Source organism: Halichondria panicea, chromosome 1 (genome assembly GCF_963675165.1).
Source record: "Halichondria panicea chromosome 1, odHalPani1.1, whole genome shotgun sequence".
NCBI classification, from domain to species: domain Eukaryota; kingdom Metazoa; phylum Porifera; class Demospongiae; order Suberitida; family Halichondriidae; genus Halichondria; species Halichondria panicea.
In genome coordinates this window covers 3,861,339-3,881,722 of record NC_087377.1, presented here as the reverse complement: position 1 = coordinate 3,881,722, position 20,384 = coordinate 3,861,339, and the positions used below count along the sequence as shown (strand labels likewise).

Genomic DNA, 20,384 nt, shown 5'->3' with positions numbered 1-20,384 from the left:
CCGTTTCCGTTTTCCGTTTCCTTATTTTTGCTGAACGCAATTTCCAGGAATGAGGTAAAGTACATTAGCTGATTCATTGTTGAACTAGTGGGCTTTGCTTCCACCATATCCTTGTCATAAATACCCTTAATTAATGTGGAAGCTAGTTACAATACAAACATATAGGGCGTGCATATCTTGTGACTTCCACTGACATGCAGGCAATCACAATTCTGATTATTCATGTCTTGTGACTTCCACCGGAGGAGGTCCGACATGCATGTACGAATCACTACAAGTGCTAGTGCACATTTCCTATACGTTGACATCAATGCACTGAACTTGTAGTGATTCGTGCACGCATGTCAGACCTCCTCTGCTTCCACATGATTGCACAATTATTCATGTCACAGTCTTGTGACTTCCACTGACAGGCAATCAAAATTTAAATTAATGTTCACAAGTACAAACATTATTCAACGTAATCGCTTTTATACACCTCGTTATAACTCATGCATGCACAAAAAAGTACAACGTGCACCATAGAAGTTTAAATACTTGTTTCAAGGTTCATTAACTTTCTTCATATAATTAACTATATTCTTGCCAAAATAATGGCTGCAGATGAGCTAGCACATGTACAGTAAGTTAACGAGCTCCAGCACAATCACATGTGCATGTCCAGGGGAAAACCACCAAATTTACCAGCAATCCAATACAAGCACCTTATCTACACTATACATAATCATAGATAGTAGTGCATGGACATGCAAAGAACAAGGCCGTAGCAAGTGGTCAGGCTGGTCAGGTTTTGGCTAGACGGGCGTCGCCGCCCTCCCTGAATTTTTTACACTTTACTCACTGTAAAGCTAATAATAATTTTCATGATTAGGGTACGTGCATGGTACAGTACCAGGGAAGGGAAAAGCTTGACAAAATACATACAATCATGCCCACGGAATCAATTGACCCAGCATTTTATTTTTCATGGTCCCCTTCACGTGCATACGATCATAATTATGACGCGTGCACGTTTGGGAAACGTGAATTATATTGACAACGTGACTTTAAGATAGAATATAACAGCCATAATTACGATAATAAAAGAGCTACAAAATGTAAAAGGATCGGCTGCTTCTGCAAACATTTCGCTAATAAGTTAGGCTTACAGTCACATTACAGTACATAAAATAGCGAGCATCCTACAGTAAATAATTGAATTCACTATAATTATTATATTAAACAGACGTTTTTCATAGTCTATGAAGATCGTCTGTGCAGTACTTGAGCATATCCGGTGGTGTCTTGATAGTCACTGTAATCTTCATGGTCATGCTCTGGCAGTTGAGGGTCACTGTTGAAATGGTGAGCTGAGCCAGTAACTTGTTTGGCTTGAATTTCCTGTATATCACTTTTCAGCCCATCAGCGAGATTGGTCTCCGTAGTTACTTGTTCTTCGGCTCTTAACCATGCAGTATGCAGCATTTTCTTCCATAGCAACCTCCTCAGTAGCGGCCTCGGCAAGTTTCTTCTGCTCTACGAGTGAGAGGACCTGATCATACTCTGAAAAAAAGCAAAATTAACATCTGAATACCGTATTACTATAGAATATTATGCGGATGAAAAACCTTTTCGAATGAATCAGCAGAAAAATTGACCCTTTGGGATCTAACTATTGCGTTTTGGCAAGGATCGTGTGTTAGGTTTTGCGATTTTATTGTTTGTTGCGAATTGATCAACCCTCACAATAAAGTGGCTCAACTTTGAAATTAGCTGTTAGCTTTTTACGTATACACTCAACCTAAGTAATTGTGACAGGGCCTAGGAAAACAACCCTTATGGAGCAAAACTCAGTACACTATAAGCAAAGTTAGAGCTATTCTAGGATTTTGGTTTTCTTTCAGTAACTTAATGTCTCCTCTACCTTTTCACATAAATCCTAAAGTATTGCCGTTATAAGGCAGCCATTGAATTTTTTCATGCTGTTTTTGTATGCAGATAGAACATAGTTTCTCATAATGGTAGGGCAATACTTCCCCCTATCTCGAGAAATGTATTGGGGTATAGGAAGGTGCAAGAAAAGTGATATTACTTGATTGCCTAGTTATATGTTTTATGGTATAGTTGAAAGAGGTCTGAACGAAGCACAGAAAGTTAATCATCACGTCTGTTGAAAGATAGTAGAACCTCTCCGAACTATAAAGTTAACTAAACATCATATTCAATTACAACACGTCACTTCAATACAGTGTCTCCTAACTTATATTGTGTTTACTGTGTTCGTCCTCAGTGATGGAGACTAGCTCCATATTCAGTTCCACGTAGCCCACCATGGTGCTCAGAACTTTCTCCAACTCCGCTGCTAGCTCATCGAAGGATGGCCTCTCTTCAGAATCCTCGTACCAACAGCTGGTCATCAGCGAGATCCTGTAGATTTATTTGTTAGTATTATGGGTTGCCATGACATTATAACCAACCTCAGCCTTGGGTGTATCAATTAACAATAATGGGGACATGTACAACTTTTTAAAAACTAAACTTTGAATCGCCTGTTAGCTTTTTATACACCCAACCTAAATATTATTTTAGTATCAGGAGTGCATTAAGAGGATTATGCAACTCTATCACACATTCCATTCTACATCTAGGACTGAACACGTCACTAACACTTGTGCGTAGTTGTGTAACTGTTTGCCATGAATGTGGGCTGGAGCTAGGTACAAACCACAGTTTGTATGCTGGTATTATTTTTAACCAACACCTACGCATCCACTTAAAATGTGGTCTGAGAGTGCCTTAATTGATATCACATACTAGTATTGTATCATGCATGGTTTACACTATACAACTGCCACAGTTGGATGCTACTCTTATTAATGTACTCCTGTTGGTATATCAAAGCGTGATTACATTTCCGTAGTGCAGGCAATATTCTGGGGAGGTTCCAATCTCTTGCCCTCTCTGAGTAGAGTCACTAGGGACATTGGGTCCACTCCAGGGTAGGGGGTCCGGCCACTACTGAAGACTTCCAACACAGTCATACCATACGACCACTGTATTATTGGGAACATGTCTATAGTAATAGTAATGTCAACAAAGTTTGAGGGCCCGGACAGTTTGTTCAGAGCACTGATAAGCAACATACCACGTCTGTCTTCTCGCAGAAGATAGCATCATTTAGACTCTCAATTGCTAACCATTTGTACGGCAGTTTGACTCCCTCAGTTTCACCCTGTCTAAAGTATCCTTGTGCATACGTGTCCTCGGCCAGACCAAAATCACCAACTTTGAGGTCACCGTTAGAATCCAACCTGTATCAACTAAATTGCTTGAATATTTGCTGTGATTTGAATAAGTGATAATAATAGAGATGTACACATTACTGTGTGAACGCACGTAAGGCCAGACAAACTAATTCAGTGTCTCACATGCAGTTCCTGGCAGCCAGGTCTCGATGGATGAACTTGTGCTGAGCAAGATAAGCCATTCCAAGAGTAATCTGATGACACATCTTCAACAGCAGCTTCCTCACAGCTAACACCTACAAATGGTACGAGATAACTTGGCACTATTGTATTGTTCAGTACATTAACTAAATTCCCTTCGATAGGCCGTTCAAATAACTATTAAAATACAGTGTTTAGTTTTGTAATTGAAAACCCCTTGAACTCAAGTTATTGATCCATGCATGCATACAGTTCCTTCAGAAGGAACACAAAACAGTATACATACAGTGAACAGCGGTATCGCTTGGGCAAACCAACAACTATAGTGGCTGTAATAAAGAGGTGGCGAGCTAACACATGCCGGTCTAAACACGTGCTATAATTATAATTACAATAATTATGGAAATGTTGAGGCCTATAATTTATATAATCATTAACATGAACTGTGCAACATTAATTTTTATTGGCTTGTTTTTGTGTTTTTGGCATGGAAATCAAATTACCTTCTCAGAATCCTCTCCCTCTGCCAACTCTAGGGTAGACCTCTCTTTCTTCATGTAGTCTAGTAGACTCCCATTGGTCATATACGGCATCACTATGGAAACACCGGGTCCAGCATCGAGGCACACCCCAATCAGGGGCATGACGTGAGGGTGGTGGAACTCTTGCATCTTAGTGATCTCACTCACCATGCTCTGTATGTCACTCTGAGTGAATAGACCTGGAGGGAGGGGGGAGGGGTGTAAGGAAAACTGATTACTTGTGTGTACCTTCAGAGAAAGAGAACTATTGAAATTCCAAAGGCAAAGGTAAAACCTCTGGCATTTCTTTTCAAGGTATATATAAATGAAAGTATTACCGTCTTCAAAGCCACACCCCTCATGGCAATGTTGTTCCAGTCCATTAATAGTCCCTTGTACACGATCCCAAAGGCTCCTGGAATAGTGGAAACAAACCAACGTGATTAAACTGCTAGACTTGGAAGTAATCTTTATTAAGTGACCGACTGCATCTTGCAGTTTTAGATTGGAGCTGGGAAGAATCCTCATTGATTCTGGAACATACTTCACAATCTCTCGCATTTGATAATCTGCAGAATGTGTTGAAATTTGTATACACGGTATAATTATTATAGTGCTTACCCATAAGATTGCTCCAATCAGATAGCTTCCTCATTCTATAAGAGATAGAGAGATTTATTAACTCAAATACACAACACATACCAGTGGCGTAGGAAGCGATTTCTCACTGGGGCAGAGACTGTTGAGGCGCTAGAACATTTTAGCAGCTCAACCATCATAGGCCTCACCTAATAGTAGATACTCTTGACCTCTTTTTTTTGTAGCGTCTCATCCTTGCATAACATATACAAGCACATATACAGGGACTGACCATTATCATCAATAGAACAAGAGCAGCCGGAGTGTAGATGGCGATTGTCGATGCCAGGCCTAAACATGGGAGAAATGTTCACGTAACTACGGAGAAGGCACATCACATTATAGTGGGAATTTCTGAAAACCTATCATTTGGAGACATTGTATTAAAAGAGTGCCTAAACCCGTACTACGTTATTATACTTCGTGAAAACATTGCCCTTTGTAGGGAAGGTATTTAATACAGTGCATGTCGGTCCCCATGTATCATGATCAGGCTACTACCCGACAATAATTATGTTGAATATCTGCATCTAAAATAGACTACACAGTCACCGTTCGTGTATACATACTCAGGACTTACTTATTGAGCACACTGGATTATACCCCGTCCATTGACCGTGTCACATGTCAGAATGCCACCTAATGGGCTCAAACCAACGTTACAAATGTACTTTGCAACAGTTCCATTCGATCGAGTGCGATTATTTAACTGATCCGTATTGTACTCCCACAAACCACCATTGATAGTGTCATCAAGCAGGTCAGAGCAAAATGCTACAAAAATGTTCAGTTTCATTACAGTGTTATTTACAATGGAATCGCTAATGAGGTAGTCGGTATATAGCGTGTTTGTGTGTCTGTCTGCATGTCTGTGTGTCTGTGTAGACTGCTACAGCTGCTCAAGGATGTTGCTGTTTTACTGCTGCCGGCAAAGGTGCTTGTAATTGAAGCCTCAGCAGTGGGTGCTCCACAGACTGGACAGTCAGGACAGTCAGGACAGTTGCCATCTTGTACTGACTCTTGTGACAGTGCAGACAGAATCACAACACATGCAATAAGCTTGTACATCACAGCTATATAACTATAATATAGATTGTCAACTCCTCACTGCCTATAGTAAGTTTGTACTACATCAGATGATATAGAATCTATATAGCTTGCCTAATACTGATGTTGTTTTGGTGAACTTCATCATTTCTAGGAACTTCAAGTGACCTCTTTGATCTTAATGGCTTCTTACCCCAAATGACTATCCCTTAATTATTGTGGAAGCTATAATAATTCATTATATAGAGTCTACATGCTAGACATACAAATCTTGTGACACAATTCAAGTATCTATTGACATTCATAAGAACAATGTACACAAGCTATAGGTATACATGCAAGTTCAAGCATTATTCAACTTTAAAACTAGATTATAGTGCACCTAACTGAGTAAGCTAGCTCTACTGCGGACTCTGCAAACAATCTGATAGTCGGAGATGCGCCGAGTAACTTTTACCAATAGTTCACCTCATCTTGATGCCAATTAACTATATTGTTTGTTCACGCTCTTGCCAATAACTGCATGTAGACTACAGTAACGCCCCAGAACAATCACATCAGTGTATAAGGGAGAAACACCCTAATCCCAAATGAGAACTAGAATAAGCTATAGCAATGGATATACAATGCAATACAGCACAGCATACAGTATATTATACACACAAAATCATCCCACTCACTCTGTGTGGTATAGACATATCCAAAATAGACGTAAGGCTAATTAAGCTGTATCAGTCAGTGAACGAGCACTAAAATGTCTATAGATCTACTATACAGGAGATTAAACCACAAGGCCATGCACTGCAAGATGAGAGTAATGAACGGTGGCCGTGGCCCCAACCATTCCAATTCAAAATCATTCACTGGATCTAAAAAGCCCTGATAAATTATGCTGGGAATAACCATCTTAGCAACACAGTGTTCATTTTTGGTAAAGATCATTACATTAAGTTTTGCATACTATAGAGAGGTTCTCATGGCAAATGTGGATATTACAGATCAGTTCAAGTCAGCAACATAACACTGAGAATCATGTGTCTTGTGTCAGTTGTGTGCTGGTTTATGTCTACGTTTCTTATTTTTGGGTAATCTTTTAATAGCACATTTTTCAAGAAGAATAATTATAATGAGAATAAGTTATTAGGGCCTAATCTAACAGGTTACATGCACAAAAACGTAAATATTATTATAATTATACTCCATCATACATGGTGCATAATGATAATACACCATGTATAGCCCACAAGGTATAGGCCAAGAGCGCATGCATGCATGCAGTAAAAGGGTCGGCTGCTTTTGCAAAGTTTCGCTAATAAATTTATATACAGAGTCATTATTAAAGTACATAAAATTTCTTCCTACAGATACTAACTATTAAACAAAAGTTTCATACGAAGATCATCTGTGCAGTATTTTAGCATATCCAGTGGTGTCTCGATAGTCACTGTAACCTTCAGGGTCGTGCTCTGGAAGTTGTGGGTCACTGTTTAAATGGTGAGCTGAGTCAGTAACTTGTTCGGCTGGATTTTTCTGTAACTCTTGTTCACGTCTTATCCCATAAGCGAGATTGGTCTCCGTGGGAACTTGTTTAGCTTGTAACTGGTCTTCGGTTTTTAACCCGTATGCAGTGTTTGTTTCTATGGCAACCTCTTCAGTAGCGGTCTCGGCAAGTTTCGTCTGCTCTTTAAGCAAGAGAACGTGATCAACCTCTGCAGAATAGAGCACATTCACTCTCAACTGTCAAAATATCACTACTAAAACCACAATCATAATTATACATGCTAATAATTTATACTCTCAATCAGCAGACACTCCATTAGCTGTACTGCATGCATGTATACTAACGCACAAACAGTTTCTGCTTGAATTTTTTTTTAAACATAATGATTCCAAAATGCGTTTTAAACTACAAAACAGTGTCTCCTAACTCAGAGTGAACTATATCACTGTGCTTACCATGTTCATCCTCAGTGATGGCGACTAGCTCCATGTTCAGTTCCACGTAGCCCACCATGATGCTCAGAACTTTCTCCAACTCGGTTGCTAGCTCATCGAAGGATGGCCTCTCTTCAGAATCCTCGTACCAACAGCTAGTCATCAGCGAGACCCTGTAGTCAACTATATAAATGCTAAAAGTTGTGAAGTGACATGTTTTCATACAGAATCGTCTCATGCATGCACTCGTTACTCAATGTGTATACACTAACATCTCTGTAGAGCAGGCAATATTCTGGGGAGGTTCCAATCTCTTGCCGTCTCTGAGTAGAGCCACTAGGGACATTGGGTCCACTCCAGGGTAGGGGGTCCGGCCACTACTGAAGACCTCCCATACAGTCACACCATACGACCACTGCATTAACAAATTTCACATGGCTCTATATAATTATAGTCGTAAAATAACACATCAAGCTTCGAGAGAACAAAGCTGAAATATGCATGACCATCAATTCATACCTAACTGGAGTATAGTGCACGCATTACACATGCACTGATTGTTATAGTAATTAACATACTACATCTGTCTTCTCGTTGAAGATAGCATCATTTAGACTCTCCATTGCCATCCATTTGTACGGCAGTTTGACTCCCTCAGCTTCACTCTGTCTAAAGTATCCTTGCGCATACGTGTCCTCGGCCAGACCAAAATCACCAACTTTGACGTCGCCATTTGAATCCAACCTACGAGAATTAATATTTCATGAACATTTGCTGACCTGAAAACATTATGCTTCACGTTACTGTGTGCACTCGTGCATGCAGCAATCAATTCAAATCAATTCAGTGCCTCACATGCAGTTCCTGGCAGCCAGGTCTCGATGGACAAACTTGTGCTGAGCAAGATACGCCATTCCAAGAGCTATCTGATGACAAATTTTCAACAGCAGCTTCCTCACAGCTAACACCTACAATTTGTAGCAAGAACCGAAAACAAAAGATTTGGATACGAAAAAGCAACCGATAATTTAAACACACCCTAGGACTTTTAAAAGCTGTAAAATGCTTTTGTATAATTGGACATTCCAAACTCAAGTTATCGATGCTCAAAGAAGACACACCCCAATCACAATTTTCAGTAGAAACACAAAAGGTGTATCCCAGCATAATTATCTATATATAGCTGTCATCTTTGATAGACTAACATGCTGTAAAAAGAGGTGGTCAGCTAACACACGTCCAAATAGACTGGAAACCACTCCCTTCACATGCGATCTGGGGACGGGCAAGCTGCCGTGTTGAGAGTTGTCCTAGTGTGTGAAGAATGCCACGTACGCTCCCACAAGAATGCAAACGTCACTGTGCACTGCTGCACAAAACATTATCCTTGAGTATAAGTACATCATCTGTTCTTGAGGCTGAAGCACTATTACCCACACATTACGCATTTTGTGGTTTGTTCTACAACGGGGCAACTCTCAACACGGCAGCTTGCCAGTCCCCAGAGCGTAGTGAAGAGAGTGGTTTCCATTCTAACGTCCAAACATGTCCAAACACAGTCATGCTATTATTGAGATTTTGGGGCCTATAGGGCTGTATTATAATTATATCCTGCTTACAGTAACATAGGGTGATCACAACAAACTGTACAGAATTACCATGCACAATAGACATGTTTCACTGTATGCTGTAGCCATAATAGACAGGAGACAGCTAGGCTTCACAGTACAGTCAAAATAATTATGATGTGATATAGAGTTCAAAATACCTTCTCAGAATCCTCTCCCTCTGCCAATTCTAGCGCAGATCTTTCTTTCTTCAAGTAGTCTAGTAGACTCCCGTTGGCCATATACGGCATCACCATGGAAACACCGGGTCCAGCGTCGAGACACACCCCAATCAGGGGCATGACGTGAGGGTGGTGGAACTCTTGCATCTTAGTGATCTCACTCACCATGCTCTGTACGTCACTCTGAGTAAACAAACCTGGAGGGAGGTGGAGGGGGTATAGACACTGTTTGAAAGTGTCTAATTTAGAAGCCCAAAGGCACTGCTTTAGTATCCCGAGTGTATAGTGAGGACACTATATACAAGTGCTTGAAAGATTCTAAGTCACATAAACACCGACAAAATAGTGTTTAACTCATTTGATACTATGGTGCTCATGGGTAAACCCTGCCCTGGCTACAATTCAATCACTAGACATGGGAAGTAAGTTATCAGTATACTATGCTACATATAGTACTGTCAAGGGCGTATGAAGAGAAGAGGGCATGCAACTAACAATGTATACTGTGTATGTGTCGTATTATTGATGAGTCAGCAGGATATGCTATATTTAGCCATGATTTAGCCAACCGCCCACTAGGGAATAAAGGCTAGTCAGAGTATAAAGTGCACTGCAATACATTCTTTAACATAACCCCCCGCCCATTTATAATACGATAGATTGTAGCTGCATGCCCTCTTCTCTTCATACACCCTTGGTACTGTATATAGCAGTTATATTTCGAGGCTGTAAATGTTCGCGGTTTTCGCTGATTTAGAATATACCGCAAACAATTATACCCACGAATTTAATATCGCATGCTGCAAAAATTAAATCTGCAAATCTTTTCTAACGGTCATTCCGTGAAATTTTATACCCTTGAAATAATTATATAACTGCTACACGGTATATCCTCTGAGGAACCTTTCCCATGTATAGTTCCCATGTATCAACTAGTGTGTAATACTACAGCAAACTGACAACTATTAATTTTAAGCAAGAAATAAGAAATAAAGAAAGAACAAAAATATTTTCTGGAAGTCTCAAATCTTTTTTTGACAGACGCATGCATAAATAGATCAGCTATATAATTATACCTTTCAGAGTCTTCAAAGCCACACCCCTTATGGCAACGTTGTTCCAGTCCATTAGTAGTCCTTTGTATACAATCCCAAAGGCTCCTGGAATAAGTTCGATCAAGAGAACCAATTTTTTTAATCTACAAATAGTTACCTTGACCGACTGCATCTTGCAGTTTCAGATTAGAGCTGGGAATTCTCATTGATTCTGGAACATACTTTACGATTTCTCGCATTTGATAATCTGCATGCAGATTGAGCATAATTTATTATACAGAAGCAGATGGAGTGTCTTACTACGCGGATTCTGTATCGTCTACCTATATGTATACAAATCATGCCATATACAAATTGCTAAGTGCTGCTCATGATATTAAATCACACATGTACAGCACATAGCACATTATAAGGAGTGTGGCAGATGATAGTGGATCCGCAATACTATGCATAATAATTTATAGTAAGACGCTCCATCCCCTCATCTGCTCCTGTTACAGTACATACTGATACATACCCTTAAGAGTACTACTTCGATCAGACAGCCTCCTCATTCTATAATGAGAGAGATTAAATCCAATCAACAATACACAACAAGATTGTCTTGGTAGCTAGCTATAGTTTCAAATACTGCAAACACTGCTGGGGCACATCTTTTACCTATTATAGTACTGTATATAGCTCGCCATCATAAAGGCCTCACCTTATAGTAGACATTCTTAGTATCTTTTGTTTGTTTCGTCTCAACCTTAAAAAACAGAGACAGCAAATTATTGCCAGTATAGCAAGAGCAGCCACAACCACAACAACAACGATGCTGATAATCACTGGGTCAGACACACCTCCTCCTTGATTGGTTGGCTGGATAGTCGACATTGTTGGGTCTAAACATGCACAGAGGGAAATGATCAGGTAAATACTATGTCAACAGAATTCTGTAGAGTATATAGGATCCTCTGAAAAAGAGACGGGTAAATTAAGCAGTGTTCTACATTTTCTATACGGCACTCTTTTTAATAATTATGTGCACATAAGGACAGCAAATTATCACCATGCAGTACTGTAGTTATATAATTGGTAAGGGGAAAGGGAAGACTCAAAAAGTCTACTACACTGTATACCATACACACGCATACATTTATATACCCAGGGCTTACTTGTTGTGCACACAGGTTCGGTACCCGTCCAATATCCATCGAAGCATATCCTAGTGGCATCTCCTGACAGGTTGAATCCATCATCACAAGTGTACGTTGCAACAGTTCCATTCGGTTTAGTGCCATTCATGGGAAAGCCATTGAAACTTAGTGTACCGTTGTCAATTTGAAGCAGGTGAGAGCAAAAGACTGCAATAATGCATTACATTATAATCAGGGTTGTTCGGAAATGATTATCACACTATGTCAACAGAATAGCAATTTGTGCACACACAGTATTAGCCTAGTTTGCAGGCCTTCAACAGAGAAAAGAAGGCGGCCTGCTACTGACTGCTTGCGCATGCGCAAAATTATTGTATACATGTATATTCCCGTAAAATTTCCCATTATAGCTAGCTATATACTGCATCCTGAATAAATACTATAATAGAATGTCATATTAAAGTCGTACACAGAGCTATAGCTAGCAGAGCTGTATGTTTGTTGCACAGCTATTTTCTTTCTGATTGTTACGTTAAGTAACGGTAGTAGTAAATGGGCGTGGCTTGTCCATACAGGCTATTGCCACACAGCTTTCACAGCCTGCAACAGTGTGGATGGCTGGAGTCATCCACACTGTTGCAGGCTGTGAAAGCTGTGTGGCTGTGTGCATGGCAATAGCCTGTATGGACAAGCAATGGTAGCTATAAGAATGCTATCAGATAGGTTAGAAACCTTTAATCAAACTTTCTATACTTCCTTCAATCAACTTCCGTTCGCTGTGACTCTGACGTCATTGTTTTTGACCATAAAACGTTTTAATCCGTAGCCGCCAGATATATACCGGCGGATTGTTAGTGCATGTGCAAGCAGTCGATACCAGGTCCACTTCCCTGATGATAGTGCGGCCTGGTTGTCTTCGCAAGTAGCAGTTTGAGGCACCATGCACACTTCCCATAGCCTGTACAGATCCAAGGTAAGACATCCTGACCATACAACCGTCATAGAGGTAGATCTGAGCTTCTTCTGGCTTCAGACTAGTGTGAAAGCCTTCTGGAACAATGCGCTAAGCTGATAGAATATAGATGAGAAAAAGAAAAAAGGGGATTCCCCAGATTCTGGAAATAAACTAACGCATGCGCACTAACACCATGTAATAGGTACCAGGCTGTATTTTAATCGGCCTGGAATCGAGGCTAAGCTATATATATACCCAATAATGTTTGTACCTGATACCGTATTACTAGAATGTTTTGCAAGTATCAGAATTTTGCGAGGGTTGATCCATTCGCATCAATAAAATCCGCAAAACCTACTAGTAAATACACACGATTCTTACCAGAATGCAATAGTTAGATCGCAAAGGGTCAAATTTTTTGCTAATTTGGCTCATTCGCAAAGGTTTTTACCCGCAAAATATTCTAGTAATACGCTATTCTGAACGCTAAACAGTACCATACATACATACAAACATGTACTATACTCATGCATGACTTACTTTCTATGCACACAGGTACCGTGCCTGTCCAATTTCCAGTGTCACATGTCCTAGTGGCATTTCCATCCAGTCTGAATCCATCATCACAAGTGTACGTTGCAGCAGTTCCATTCGGTCTAGTGCCATTAAACACATCTTCTTCCATATTGTATTCCAAGGTACCACTTCCAATTTCACGCAGGTCAGAGCAAAAAGCTACAATAATGACGAAATATGTCTTAGTTTTAATATTAGAAGTTCGGGCCCGGGTGTTACCTTATATATACTTCCCTACAGTTGCCTAGGAAACGGATATGCATAACTGACCAAATTTGATTACTTACTATACGTATACAATGTTGTTTTATGAGCATAAAACGTAATACTTGCAAACTATAGGAAGATATAGTTCTAATGCGTGGCCTTGCAAAAATAATACCAGTACATGTATGACATCATGCATGATCCTTACCTGATTGCAAAAACTAGATCACAAAGTGTCAAATTTTCTGCTAACTTAGCCCATTCCGGTAATGCATGGTTTGCCGCTAAACGATATTACATGCTATTGATTGTAGGCACACTATACCTACTATAAGCGTGACAGCTGTCTGTACCTTGATCGTCTATAATGGTGATGGTGTAAGATCGTCGTGGTAGATAGCAGTTTCCATTATCTTCACATTCAACTACAATTTCTAATACTTCAACTGGTTCCGGAATGTCATCATCAATTATAGGTACGATAAATCGAACATTTGGAACTGAATTACCAGGTCTCCATTCTAAGATAGCACTGTTGTCTGTACCTCGGAGCAAATCAGTTGACTTGTAGTCCTCTCCTGCAAGTAAATAATAATTTATGTGTTTAGGCACTAACAAAAATAATAATTATGGAGACTAAAGAAACAGAGTGAACACATTGTCATTTTAAAGCAGTGATTGATCAGTTGCAATTATTGACAGAATTGAAGAGAGGAGCTGAATGGCAGAAGCCTATCTGATGGCTTGGTGAATAATCTTCAACGATACTGAAGCAATTGCATGTTATTTAAATGGCCTGTAGCCAAACAGTGGGAGCAAACCTTTGTCAAAGGCATAGAAGCACATGCAGACAGCAGTATAGCACAGACAGTAGTATATCTAAACAGGCAGAAAAAAGACTTGTGTACATGCATGCATATGTATCTATTGTTACCAGACTTGTGTACATTCATCTATTGTTATCTATTCTATATGTGGCTTACCGGTACATGTATACCAGGACCTCAAAAAAAAGAAGTAAGTTGCCACTGGATCATGATTCTAACATGTGGGATGAGCGCGCATGTGTATTACATCCAGAGAAATGATTCCGAGCGAAGCGAGGTTATGTTCGGGTCTTATCAAGATTTTCTGTGGCGGTGGTGGTGGTTGACGTCGAGGCAAAAGGACCTCTACCTGATGGACTTCTGGTGAACATGTAGGCTTCGATACTTGGCGTAGAGTCTTGGTAGATGCTGAGGGACGTCGGCTCACAGTCTTAGACCTCAGCAACAGCCAAGAGTGGCTAAACCGGACCCTGGACGGTCGAACTTAAATCTAGCTTTCTTGTGTGTCGACCATTATGACGTCTTTACCAGATTGAATGCACATACACCTAGCTTTCTTATCTGACAATTATTAGGTCCAGATCATGGCCATAGACAAGCATACGTAGCAAGGTTTGCACTCCAGTGTATCCCTAGTTAATAAAGGGTGTGTACCCATAACTATGTTGAATAGAAAGTTTGTGCAAATGGATGAAAGATTCTGAAAAGACTGCAACAGCCTTCAATGTGAGTCAAACTAGCCATAACTCGAGAAAGAAGCTTTAGTTTGCTAATCCACAAATCAAAATCCAAGAGAACGTGGCTAGAAGCCTATTTTAGTTTTCGTCGCATTGCAACCGTTGAGCAGTTACAGCTGGAACAGACACACAGACACACAGACACACATAATCAGCTTTACCGTATCCCTCGTGCGGCTACGCCTCGAGGCATAATAAGTTTGTATAATTATACATATAGACACTCATCTCACCTTCTGTTGCAGACAAACTTTTAGTGACAACAAAAGCTCTTGTTATTACCGAACGATCACCTCTTGTTATCATGAACTCCATATCCACTCGACCCACTGTTTCCACAACAACAATGTCTTGAGCTTCAATCCAGGCCACTGGAGGAAAGAAGTGAAGTAAATTACAATAGACATTTATAGTATTGAACTTACATCCTATTGGTCTCATCTCAAATGGGAGAGGGTTAATAAATCCTCTAGTAGTATAATAATCAAAACCGTATGCAAACCCCCAGAATGGTACATCACCAGAAAATTGTATATCAAAGGTTCCTTTGCCTAAGACTACTCCAGTAGCTCCCCGCCCACAAACTAATGACTCAAAACAGTCTGACCTACAATCGATGGTAGTGACACCATCAGACTGTCGGAATACATTTCCATTGACAAGTAATCCTGGAGAGTTTAGATCTAGATCCTGGAGAGTGTAGCTCAAGGACACAGGAATATTACTCAGACTTGTGAGACTGTACCGAGTCAGATAAGAATCAACAGGTGGTATATATACCATCGAGAATATTCTTTCCAGTTGGTAATTCATAACTGTAACCGAACGTGACGACTGGACGCTGCAAAATATTGTGTCTCCTAAGTACAAACAAGAACATTCGATATATTGACCTCGGTTTATGACAGCAGTGAAAAATCTCCCAGAACCTGAAAGGGGCAATCTATTATTACTCACAGAGTCACCTAGCTCACATGGGCAGTTGACTTGTATAGAGACTTCATCACTGACAGAGCCTATTCGAAGTAACAATGAGTTAATTGCTGAGAGAAAGAATAAATTGCCGTATGTTGGGTGTGGTGGAATTTGCTCCACGAGAAAAAACGAAAAGTCGCTGTAGCCACTGAAAACAGACAATGGCTTGTCAGATGTAATTATGGTCCCGGTTAAATCACCATCATTGCTAAACAAGAGAGTATCAAAGCGATCGAAACGTCGTTCATAGATTGCTTCTTCCTCAGACAAGGTACCCGGAGTTGTACGCTGCACGCTTGAATTTACCCAGGAGGGATGAGTGTATGGTTGAGATGGTCTAACACGAATAGTTGTATTATCTTGACAGGGTGTCATGAGAAACTGGCTACTACCACCACCACCACCATTAATATATAATGAGAATATAAAATACTGATAATTTCTCGCCGTTGGAAAATTAACACAGTTAATAGCCATGAAGGTATCAGTGGAGAAACCAAAATGTCTGCTAATACCATCACTGCTGATTAGAGCATATACTGTGAGCTCATGCTTTGGATTATCTGCAGTTAAGATCAGTCCCTTTTGTCTATCACTTGCAGTATTATTACCGTCACTCTCTACTGATAGGCCTGGCAGTCCATCAATAGCTTGCAATTGAATGACAGTAAACTCTCCCCTCCGAGCTGTGCCAGTACGAGAGTACAATCCACTATCAGGTGATGTCTCGTTGAATCCAAGTAGGCCAGAAAACTTTGTTTCAATAGTGAAATTAGACACATTTTGTTGGGTCATAATATGTAGCGTAATTTCAGCTCCTTCAAAAGCAATAAATGCAAGAGCAAATTCATTGCCTCGTGTTGTAGGAGCATTGGAATCTGTAGAAAATAGAGATATCAATTACTACATGACATGCAGGGAGTAGTAAACAAGTTTAATTCGGTCATGCATGCAGGCCAACTTACACTTAAAGATCAACCAGTTTTTTTGTCTTAGAACTTTCGCATACAGCGGTGCAATTTACATAAAAAAGGTCTTCAAATGACGACCATTCGGCTATAAAAAGTGATCAGGCCAAAACCTGACCAGCCTGACCGCTTGCTACGGCCTTGACATGTACCATATACTGTTGAACCTATTATAGGTTAATTGTACACATTTCTTGGAAGTGTTTCACCTCCACAGTAATTAGACACATTATTGACCACATAATGGGAACAACGTATAGATATAACCTGAGGGCAATTATATAGTTGGTCCCTATATAAACATTAGTTGGTCCATGAACATTGTCTAAATTTGCCCTTTTTCAAGTGTTGTATCTTTTTTGACCTATAATTATATACAACAGGCTAAGGCTACTATGCTAACTGCATTTGTTGCCTAGTGAGTGGGCAGATCGAAGCAAGTATATAGCATGTTGTATCACTACCATAGCAACCATATATTGCACTGCATAATGCACTGGGATTATATGCACTTGCACTGTGTGTAAATACAGTAGCTACTTTTGGGACTTATACGCCACCCTCCCACCCAATACTCATTAATTAGTTGTGGGAACAAAACCTAAGAATTTACTATGGAATTCATGAATCCACTAAAATTTACTCAAAACACGTAATAGTTCTTACATGGCTAAAGGTGCTTGACCACAGTCTACTACTGGGCCAATAAACAGCTTGTGGCACGAATTGCCATGTAATAACTGCCTTGGAAACCATTTTCTGCATATAGAAATCTGCATAGAATCATAGCGTAGATACAAAGACATTTGGTCGTTTTTGTTCTGTAAATAGTAACTGCATCGAAACCATGCATAATTTTATATGCTGTCTGGTATACCACAGGAACCATAAGTGTCTCATTCAGTGTGCACTATAAAAGCAATGATTTGACAGTTTAGGTGGGAGACTTCACTGAAAGGTCAATTTTCTGAATGCCATGCATATTACAGACTGACCACAGTGCAATATGCCATTATTGGCACTGCTATTCCTTTGATCTCAGAAGTCAAAAGGCAACAAATGTCTTTTATTAGAGAAAAACTTGACCAATCAGAAGAGTTTGACGTCATTGGGCAACAATTTAGTTATTGCAGGCGCCCTCACGCAACATGCAATATATGGCATGTTGCACTCGTGCTGGGCAGTATAACTAATGCGTAATACGTGAGGAACATCATGCAGCACATTATCACTTCAATTAATTGCCCCTTTGTGGGTGACAGTTAACATCAGAACTACTTATTATATCGAGAACAAAGCACAAAAAAACTTGCATTGCAATACCGTGACCTTAGAAGCAACTAAAGACTAAAGACTACCACTGTTTCACTAGCACTATATCAACAAGTAGTCATGCATGTACCTCACATGCATTATATACGAATATGACACTATATAGGTATATAATTATAATGCGAAGTATCACAAGCACAATTCTCTGAAACCGAAAACAAATGCATTGCATGTACTTATAGAATGCACATACCAGGCTGCTCTGAGTTTATAGCAACTTGTCTTCTCCGTCTGGTTTTACTGAAGCTGCTGCCGGCAAATGTGCTTGTAATTGAAGCTTCAGCAGTGGGTGCTCCACAGGCTAGACAGTTGCCATCTTGTATTGACTCTTGTATCAGTGCAGACACAATCAGGGCACATGCAATAAGCTTGTACATCACAGCTATAGATTATCAACTCCTCCTCAGCCTAGATTATAATTGTAGGATAAGTTACTGACTGTATTGTGGCTATACTGCTATAAACAGGAGTGCTAGAGTATACTGCAGTGGCGTATCCAGCTAGGGGTTCAGGGTGCTCAAGCACCCCCCTAAGCTGGACATTAATTACTTTAACTTACTGGTTACCTGGGAGCTGAGCAGTACTAGCAGAGCGAGCTAAACTGAAGCTAAGCTAGCAGAAGCAAGAGCTTTTATACACGATGATTGGAGACCACACCTTCAAGTATGCATAAGGTCAAATAAGTTTCCTGGACATGGGCAGTATGATATATGATTCTATACTGCAAAATCATTAAAGTATTTCAAGACAGTGAACCAACCACCATCAGAGGACAAATCTGATCACACTCTACCGGGTAAAAATACTTTACAATAATTATAATAAGAATCCCTAAATAATTAAACTAATCGTCTATAATATGGTTTCGATACAGAATGATGTTCTTGGTGATTGCACTAGCCTCGACGAGAGCCTTGGTAAGAGCTTTGATGAGAACCGAGGAGATGTGGTCGACAAATCCATCGAAGCAATGTTCCTGCTGATACTCCATCACAGTTCTACTGTCGTTCGATATCGATCCTGGTACTCGACCATCTGCTCACAGAGATGAAATCTCGCTTCAGCGCCCATCAGAAAACAGCTCTACAAGGTCTCTCCATAGTTCCATCAATTATGGTGGGCCTCTCGGCAGAAGATTACAGCTCCAAAGTCAGCCAACTAGTTGACCTGTACAAGGATGATCTCCCATCACCAACCTGTATCGAGAGTGAGCTACACTGCTGGCAGATGAAGTGGGAGCAATACTGTAAGGACCATGGAGATAGTAGCCTTCCACGAAGTCCTACTGTTACTCTCAAGCACGCCACGACCATGTTCCCCAATATCAGAGCCTTGGTTAGTATATTGTGCACTCTGCCTGTCACTAGCTGCTCAGCAGAGAGGTCTTTCAGTGGTCTAAAAAGAATTAAGACGGCAGTGCGATCATCTATGACAACAGAACGACTAACTGGACTATCACTTCTACACATACACCTGACATACCTGTAAATATTGATGTAGCTATAGATGAGTTTTGTAGGCGTCATCCAAGAAGGATGGAGATGGTAGATCTGCTTGAAGATTGATTGTCTTTGTCCTAAATCAAGGCGTGTTGTCATGCGCAGTAACACTAATGCAGGCGTGGCTTCCATGGTGGACGTGGCTTCCTGTGCGTGGGCGTATTCCAAAAATTTTCGCGCTGTCGAGCGACCTTAGCACCCTCCTACTAATATTCCCAGAACGCCACTGTATAGGGTCTATTCCAGCATAGATACTGTACACTCCGTGGATGTGAAACACTTCCGCCCACTACCAAAAGTCCTGAAACACTCATTGCAACGGATGACACGGACGGAGTATCCGGAATTCTATACGGAATCTACTGCATGGATACAGTAACTACGTGTGAGTGATCGGATAACTGAAGCTCCCAGTCCAAGTTCTTCCAGTGCTAACTGATTCTCTGCGCAGGGAGAGCCAAGAGAGATGTTCATGAATGAAAGTGGAAATGCAGAAATCATATTGGAACCTGACAAATCTAGATCTAGCTACATGTACTCTGCTGACTTAATTTTTGTGATGACATTGTATATAGCACAGCATGTATGCACACAGAATATATATAGGCAGGCCATGCACAGAGATAGACTTAGTAATAGACAACTAAATGGACAACTAAAACTGATTTAAAGTTGAAGGAGGATTCTTCTTCGTCTTATCGCTACTTGTGCTCGTACACTTGTTTGTTAGTCTTGCATCAGGGAATAATTATGCTCCT

General features: G+C 40.3%; 2 protein-coding genes across 11 annotated transcripts; both read right to left on the bottom strand.

Annotated features, from left to right (window-relative positions):
* Positions 1–1,106: 1,106 nt before the first annotated feature.
* Positions 1,107–5,851, bottom strand: LOC135336254 (tyrosine-protein kinase receptor UFO-like). 8 transcript variants are annotated; one of them, XM_064532059.1, is made up of 12 exons: positions 5,166–5,846; positions 4,735–4,876; positions 4,649–4,685; positions 4,568–4,602; positions 4,491–4,515; positions 4,285–4,361; positions 3,929–4,146; positions 3,408–3,520; positions 3,125–3,290; positions 2,890–3,032; positions 2,255–2,406; positions 1,107–1,542 (listed from the first exon to the last, which is right to left on the bottom strand). In XM_064532059.1, the coding sequence occupies exons 4-12, from the start codon at positions 4,599–4,601 to the stop codon at positions 1,403–1,405; spliced, it is 1,068 nt and encodes a 355-aa protein (XP_064388129.1). In that variant the 5' UTR covers position 4,602; positions 4,649–4,685; positions 4,735–4,876; positions 5,166–5,846; the 3' UTR covers positions 1,107–1,402. The 8 variants fall into 8 exon arrangements, with proteins under 8 accessions (XP_064388129.1, XP_064388122.1, XP_064388106.1 ...); XM_064532052.1 differs by lacking the exon at positions 4,649–4,685 and having other exon boundaries at positions 5,166–5,847; XM_064532036.1 differs by having other exon boundaries at positions 4,285–4,515.
* Positions 5,852–6,926: 1,075 nt separating this feature from the next.
* LOC135334617 (uncharacterized) lies at positions 6,927–18,765 on the bottom strand. Of its 3 annotated transcripts, XM_064529891.1 has the most exons (18): positions 18,687–18,765; positions 18,321–18,535; positions 15,827–16,705; positions 15,278–15,781; positions 15,086–15,223; positions 13,642–13,866; positions 13,046–13,240; positions 11,569–11,757; positions 11,115–11,295; positions 10,929–10,966; positions 10,569–10,658; positions 10,433–10,516; positions 9,336–9,553; positions 8,423–8,535; positions 8,146–8,311; positions 7,840–7,982; positions 7,589–7,740; positions 6,927–7,341 (listed from the first exon to the last, which is right to left on the bottom strand). In XM_064529891.1, exons 2-18 carry the CDS (start codon positions 18,502–18,504, stop codon positions 7,031–7,033), a joined length of 3,810 nt encoding a protein of 1,269 aa, XP_064385961.1. In that variant the 5' UTR covers positions 18,505–18,535; positions 18,687–18,765; the 3' UTR covers positions 6,927–7,030. The 3 variants fall into 3 exon arrangements, with proteins under 3 accessions (XP_064385961.1, XP_064385953.1, XP_064385970.1); XM_064529883.1 differs by having other exon boundaries at positions 15,278–16,705; XM_064529900.1 differs by lacking the exon at positions 6,927–7,341 and having other exon boundaries at positions 7,608–7,750; positions 15,278–16,705.
* Positions 18,766–20,384: the final 1,619 nt, after the last annotated feature.